General features: G+C 49.9%; 1 protein-coding gene across 1 annotated transcript in view; it reads right to left on the bottom strand.

The window, feature by feature from the left end:
* ARRB1 (arrestin, beta 1) overlaps nt 1-6,119 on the bottom strand; it is a 96,349-nt gene extending 90,230 nt beyond the window's left edge. The window contains exon 1 of the mRNA XM_006875418.1: nt 6,029-6,119. Coding sequence (XP_006875480.1) covers nt 6,029-6,048 — 20 coding nt within the window. The 5' untranslated portion in view covers nt 6,049-6,119. The remainder of the gene's footprint in view (nt 1-6,028) is intronic.
* Nucleotides 6,120-7,079: the final 960 nt, after the last annotated feature.

Consider the following 7,079-nt stretch of genomic DNA (forward strand, 5'->3'; position numbering starts at 1 on the left):
GACCTAAATTCATCACTCAGGGAGTCCTTGGGCTAAGAGCACAGGCAAAAAGGGAGGAAAGAGTTCAGCCCAGGCCTTCAGAAGAAAAAGGTCCTCCCTGCTCTGCCTGTTACAGTTAGCTCTGCCCTCACTACTCCACCCAAAATCTCTTTCTTTCTTTCTCTCTCTCTCTCACCAAGGTCACCAGTGACTGCCTTTTGACTAAATCCTAGGGGACGTTTTCAAGCTCATCCTCTGTGGGTACGTCCCTGCTTCTTTGGCTCCTGGTACACAACTCCCCTCAATGGCCTCCTGCGTTTCTGGAGGCTCCTATGCCATATCCTATGGTACTCCTTTGTATCTGCTCTATTCTCCAGCATTGCAGCTTTCCAAGATCCCCGCTGTCCCTGACCCTCCTCTTTTCCTACTCTACATTCTCTCCCTGGAGTCCTAGTGTGGCACTGTTAAGAAAAACCCTGAACTGCAAAGTCATTTGAACCACAAGGTTGGTGGTTCAATATCATCAGCTGCTCTTTGGAAACCCTATACAGAGTCACTATGCATCATAATCAACTTCATGGTATTTAACAACAACAACAAATTCTCTCCCTGGAATGAGGGATAGTACTGCTGAGGTCAGATGAATCTTGGCTGAAAGTAGAGAACACCAGTAAACTGTTTACTTGTGTTTTATTGACTATGAAAAGGGATTCAATTGTGTGGATTGTAACAAATTATGCAAATATCTTGCAAATAATGGAAATTCCAGAACACTTAATTGTGCTCATAGGGAACCTGTACATAGACCAAGAGGCAGTTGTTCAAATAGAACAAAGGGACTGAATGGTTTATAATCAAGAAAGGTATGTGTCAGGCTGTATTCTTTCATCATACGTATTCAATCTGTACGCTGAGCAAATAATCCAAGAAACTGGGTTATATAAAGAGGAACATGGCATCAGGACTAGAGGAAGGCTCATTAACAACCTTGATATATTAGATGACACAACCTTGTTTGCTGAAAGCAAAGAGGACTTGAAGCACTTGCTTATAAAAACCAAAGAATACAGCATCTCGTGTGGATTACAACTCAGTGTAAAGGAAACAAAAATTTCCACATCTGGACCAATATATAACATCATGATAGATGGAGAAAAGATTGAAGTCGTCAAGGATTTTATTTTACTTGGACCCACAATTAAATGCTCATGGAAGCAGAAGTCAAGAAATCTAATGATGTATTGCACTGAGAATATCTACTGCAAAAAATAAAAAACCTCTTTAACATGTTAAAAAGCAAAGATGTCACTTTGAGGACTAATGAGCATCTGACTCAAGTCAAGGACTGTCAGAAGGATAAACAAATCTGTGTTGGAAGAAGTACAGCCAGAATGCTCCTTAGAAGCCTGGATGGCAAGACTTTGTATGTCATACTTTGGACATGCTATCAAGACAGACAAGTCCCTGCAGAAGGACATCAAGAAGGTTGTATATAAAATGGATTGAGAGTTACTGTAACAGTGGGCTCAAATGTAACATTTGTGAGGATGGCACAGGGCCAGAGAGTGTTTCATTCTGTTGTGCATAGGTTCGTTATGAGTTGGAACCAACTGGACGATACTCAACAACAACTCTGTCACTACACCATCATACATCCTTCCAAGCCAACTACCATCTCTTGACTACAGACTCAATTCCCTTACCCTCACTCTGAGATCCAGACCCTTCGATGCGGCTTCCTCGCTAAACCTTCCCCAACAGTCTAAAGCCGACTGCCTTGGCTCTCTAGTCATCCTTCCCGCCATGTAGGCCTTAGTGAAGTGGTCAGCACAGTTACTCCGGCATCAGTAGAGAGTGGCCTAGCAAAGGCAGGAGGCCCTAACCCCCAGGTTGGTGTTCTCCCATGACTGCAGCCCTGAGGTGCGCTGTAACCAACCCTGGAAGTGGCAAGCTCAGGATCCCTGAAAACCCATGCCAATGGAAGGCTTTGGCAAGGAGGTCCAACTTGGAAGGAAGAGAGCTGTGGAGAGTCTTAGGTACAGAAGCCAGCCTGGAATTAGGGATCAGAGAGGTGGGCCAGGCTCTATGCTCAGACTCCTAACCATCCCAGGAGCAGCTCTGGCCAAAGCCATGGGACTTCCCCACGTTCTAGCCAAGGTCACACTGGACATAGCTGCCAAGAGAAAAGACTGCCAAGGTTCACAGAGAGCTAGTGATTACATGTCCCCAGCACATCCACCCTCTTCCCCATTCCCAGAAAAAGAAGAATTCATAAACATCTGTAGGAAAGGAAATTCCATTCCATCCCATTGCCTCTTAGGAAGTTCCTCCTGTTGTCTAAATCTAATCCTTCATGCTGCCAATGGAGTTGGTAGAAATATCCCACAAGGGATGAACATCTTGTGGCTATGGGTAAAATGGTAGGCCAACTGTAAGCCAGATAAGCTCTCCTTCTTTGGGGTGAAAGTGTGGACCAGCAGAGAGCATTCTGTGGGCAGACAAACCTAAATCCAACACTCACTGGCTGAGTGACAGCGGGCAAGTTACCTAGCCTCTCTTAGTCTGTTTCCCATCTGTAAAATGGGAACAATAATTTCTGCTTGAATTGGATCATGGTAAAGATTTACAGCCTCAGAAACCCTATACAGGGTTGCTATGAGTCAGAATCCATTTGATGGCAGTGTGTTTGTTTTAGGACACATACCAGAGATGCGACACAGGAACGCTAAAGGATTCCACCTCCTTAATATTTCTTCTCCATTCTACCCTCCCCACGACCTTAGTTCAGATCATATCGTCTTTAAGATTCCCTCCCAGCCTCCTCACTGGACCCCTTACTTCTTATCTTCTCCTCCCATCTACCTTCCCTGCTGCTGCCAAAGGCATCTCTCTGAGCCTAAAATCTGCTCTTACCCCTCTCCTGCCTCATACGCTTCTTTGAATTGCCAATGACTTCAGCAGACAATCCTCTCTTCTTAGTCTGACATTCCAGGCTATTGGTGACTGGCTGTGTTTACCTCCTAAACATCTTCCATCATCCCCAGCACAGCCCCAAGACTGCAGGTGCTGCTTCACACCTCCAGGCCTCCGCACATCCACCCTTTCAGCCAGGAAGGACCTTCCCACTCCTTTGGTCTCCCCATCCATCTAAGAAAATTCAGTAGTTCCTTTCCATGCCACCTCCTTCCCATGAATGTTCCTTCACCATGCTCTCTGCCCAGGTCTGGTTTGGGAACTTCACCTTAGGCCTTCCATTGCCCATGTCACCCTACATTATAATCACCTGCTTTGGAGGTAGAAGAGAGCTGGTCATCTCTGACCCCACAAGCTCTGGCACTCAGAATGTTGTTGGAAGTCAACATTTGTTGAAGGAATGTATGATTGCTTCTGGAGAGCAATCGTCATCCTACCTGCCCTGTATTATTAGACCTAGTCAAGTATTTGTCTCATCCCCTCTCTGTTCTTTGACCCTGGGAGTTCCAAGTAGAAAGTGACAGTTTCTGGTTAATTTTCATTATCACTTTCATACAGGGGGTACACTCTAAAGTTGGGGGATAGATGTAATGACTCTTGATCCTTGAAATATATGAATGTTTGCAGTTTCCTCTCCTAAGTGATAGATAAGTTCACAAAACATGGCAGGGGACAGCCTATTATTGATTTTGCCTTTCTCTTTCAAATTACTCAGAGAACCTGTCTGGAACTGTTGAGACAGACCTCCTGGGGAGGTTAGGCCTTGCTCCAGTGGAGTTAGGCCTTGCTCCAATGCCACTTTTCCTGTCCAGAGAATTCAGTAACGCGCAGGAATTCACACACTGTGAATTCAGTAAGCACAACTGACAGTTCCAATTTACAGATGGGAAAACCAAGGTCTAGAAAAGTAAAGACAATCTCTCAAGGTCCCCAAGATTCCACAGTGTGTTAGAGGAAAACCAGAGGGAATCATGGAAAAAGCCCTGGCCCCAGAAATAGGGTCTCCAACAGGTGCCTCTTGGGGCCTAGCTGCTTCTGGTGGTGATCCATTCCAGCAGGAAAACAATGACACGTCTCCCCAAGTCACCAAGAGGCAAACCAAGACCCAAGATGGGCTGAGTCACCCTGATCATGAAACTGCACAGGCATTCGGCAGGAGAAGAGCTGGATCTCCTGATTCCCACTACATCCAGCAGGGAGAAGAGCCAGACCTCAGGGTAGAAGTCAACATGTTCTCCTACTGAGGACAGACACCTGGACCACAGTGTGGACCAAACTCACTTCCATGGGGAGGAGCCATCAAGGTGAATGCAGATGCCTAAGCTCCATGCACAAACAAGATACCCCACCTTGGCTCCAAACCCCAGGGCCCTGTGAGAGGCTTGGCAGTTTCTACAAGTGAGCTTTAGAGCAGGTGAGTTCCAGTCTCTGCCCTGCCTCTGACCCCTCTTGACCTCAGGTAAGTCAGGAGAATTCTCTGTTACTCTTGTTCATATTCCGGAAAATAGGAAGAGGAAAATTAACCTCCTGGAAGAGCTGTCAGTAAAATGGCTGGGAAGCAGTGTGTAAACGTTAAGAGCCTCAGTTTCTTCTTCCTGAAAACGGAAATCATTTCTGGAGGAACTTTCTCCTGCTGTTGAGTCTCAAAAGGCAGAGGGTGAGAAACTGCTTTGTCAGTGGTCCCGGAATGTGACAACCGCTAGTGTGGTTTCTCTCTAGTCTCTTAGCTCCTTCCAGAAAGGAATTTGTCTCTGCTTGTCTTTAATCCCACACCATCCCTAGCACAAAGGAAGTTCTCAATAAATTATTGTTGGGAGCAAGAAGAGAAAGGGAAGGAGGGTTGAAGATAGGAGAATGGAGGGAGGTAGAAGTAGGTCACAAGGATAGAAGAGGGTAAAGAAAGAAAAATTGAAACAAGGAATTGCAAAAAGTGGTAAGAGGAGGAGACGAGGAGAGGCTCCTATCAGAACCCAAAGAGGTAGAAGGAGCAAATCGAAGTAGGGTGACAAAACTGAACTCCAGACTACTGTTTGTGGTCCTGAAGGCCCCCATGCTCCCTGAACCCCTCCTCCTTTTTGCCCCAGTTTCCCATTTCAGAGGTATAGCTTCTCCCTTTCCTAGTCAAATCTCCTAAAGCAGGCTCTTAAGAAATAGGAGCCACGCACCCTTCCCTCAAATCAGATCCTGGCCAGTCACTCCAGATCTCAGGAGGTCAGAGGGAAAGAAAAGTGACCCTGGGACCTGCTTTTTCCAGGCTCCAGGAGAGGCACCCCCACTCTGTGATGTGAGTGTGTTTTCATTTCTCACCATGTGGGGTTTGGAAGGAGTATGTCAGCAGCGCCGTGGTCGGTGGCTTGTGCCTGTGAGTGCCAGTCTGTGTGGGCATCAGTCTGATGTGTGTCTGTGTGGGTCAGTGTTGGTGTGGTTTTACGATCCACAGTGTTAGTGAGCTATGTGTCAATACAAGTGTGTGTGGTCAGTGAGGGTGACAATGCGTGTGCTAGCCAAAGTATTACAAAGAGTGTAAATGAATGTGTGTGTGTGTGCGCGCCACTAAGTGCAAATACATGTGTGCCAGCATGAGTGGATTTGTGGTTCAATGTTTAAGTGTGTGCCCACATATGCCAGCATGTGTGTACCAAGGAGTGTGTGTGACAGTGTGAAGCAGCAAATGTCATTGTGTGTGCCGGTTTAAGTGTGCCCATGAGCGAGTGTGCGGCGTGTGTCCACATGAATGTGTGTCATTGTGTGTCAACCTGCCCCACATATTCGCAACTGCCGACCAGTGCAGGGTGTCAGCGCATGAGTGTGTGTATGTGTGTGTCTGAGCTAGGAGTCAAGAGGAAGCCAGGGCGGCGCGGCGTTCACCTTTTGGGTACCCCCGTCCAGGGTTTGTTTCATCTGCCAATGATCACGCAAGAGACCCCTGGCGGTGGTGAGCAGGGTCCCACGGCGCCAGGCGTCTGCGGTCCTGGGGGGACTGTGAGCAGCGCCAGGACGCGGATTACAGCCCCCGCCCGTGCTGTCGCCCAGGCCGCCCCCACGCTCTCTGAGCCAGGCCGCCAGTCGCACTCACCGTGTCCCTTTGTCGCCCATGGTCTGCGGCGGCCGCAGGGAGGTCCGCGGCGTCAGCGTCCGGGCTGGAAAATCCCCGGCCGGCAGGAGGAGCGCGGGCCAGCCCGCTCCCGGCCGCCTGCTCCGCCTCCTCCGCTTGCCTGGCCGCCGCCGTCGCCTCCGCCCCTGTCGCGGTCCCCGCCTGCAGTCCAGTAGCGCTGCACAGAGCCCGGGCTCGAGTCAGGGGCGTGTAGCGGTGCAGAGTGTGTGTGTGTGTGTTCATGTGCGCGCGCGCGAGCGCGCACCGCCCAGTAAGGCGCGAGGGCAGGCCAGCTGTGCACGTCAGGATCCTGAGGTCTGCATTCGCTGGTGTATAGGGTGCGTGCCCAACTGTGTGCGTGTGTGTATGTGGGTGTGCGTGGGTGTGCCCACTGGCGTGGGAATACGTAAGGTGTGTGCACGCGAGACTGTATGCTGGTGCGGTGCATGTACACGGCAGTGTGCGCTGGCCTGTTGGGGAGTGTATTTGTGAGGATGGAGAGGTGTGCACGTCTTTATGCAGTTCTGCGTGGGTGCGAGCGCGCTCTCCCGCGCACACCCGGACAACCTTCGTGTGTACTGGTGGGTGGAAGCCGAAGGTCGGCGCACCCAGCGGCCGAGCCCCGGGAGACGCATCGGGTGGGGGTGAGGGGAATAGATGGGAGCTCCGCATGCCTGGTTACGGCCCTCCTCTTATGCAATCCCCTCTTAAGAGAGAACACCCAACCGCCCAACAACCACAGGAAAAAGGGGCAGAGGAGGCAAGAGAAGGCAACGTGGACGCTGGGGAGCTATGAGGGTGGACGGGGCGCGGGAGGCGATCAGGGGCAACGGGAAGAGGAAGCTGTGAGTACAGGCGATGAGAAGCCTGAGTAGGGGACTTAGAGCGGCCTGGCTGGGTGCCTGAAGGTTATTCTGGCCCGGCAGCATCTAGGAAAGCGCCCTGGCCCAGCTCCACTGTCTGCTGTGGACACAAGGCCTTTCCGAACCAATGTCCAAATCTGTAAAGTGGGAATCTTAATACTGACCCAGAG

This window comes from Chrysochloris asiatica, unplaced genomic scaffold (assembly GCF_000296735.1).
Source record: "Chrysochloris asiatica unplaced genomic scaffold, ChrAsi1.0 scaffold00326, whole genome shotgun sequence".
In the NCBI taxonomy this organism is placed as follows: domain Eukaryota; kingdom Metazoa; phylum Chordata; class Mammalia; order Afrosoricida; family Chrysochloridae; genus Chrysochloris; species Chrysochloris asiatica.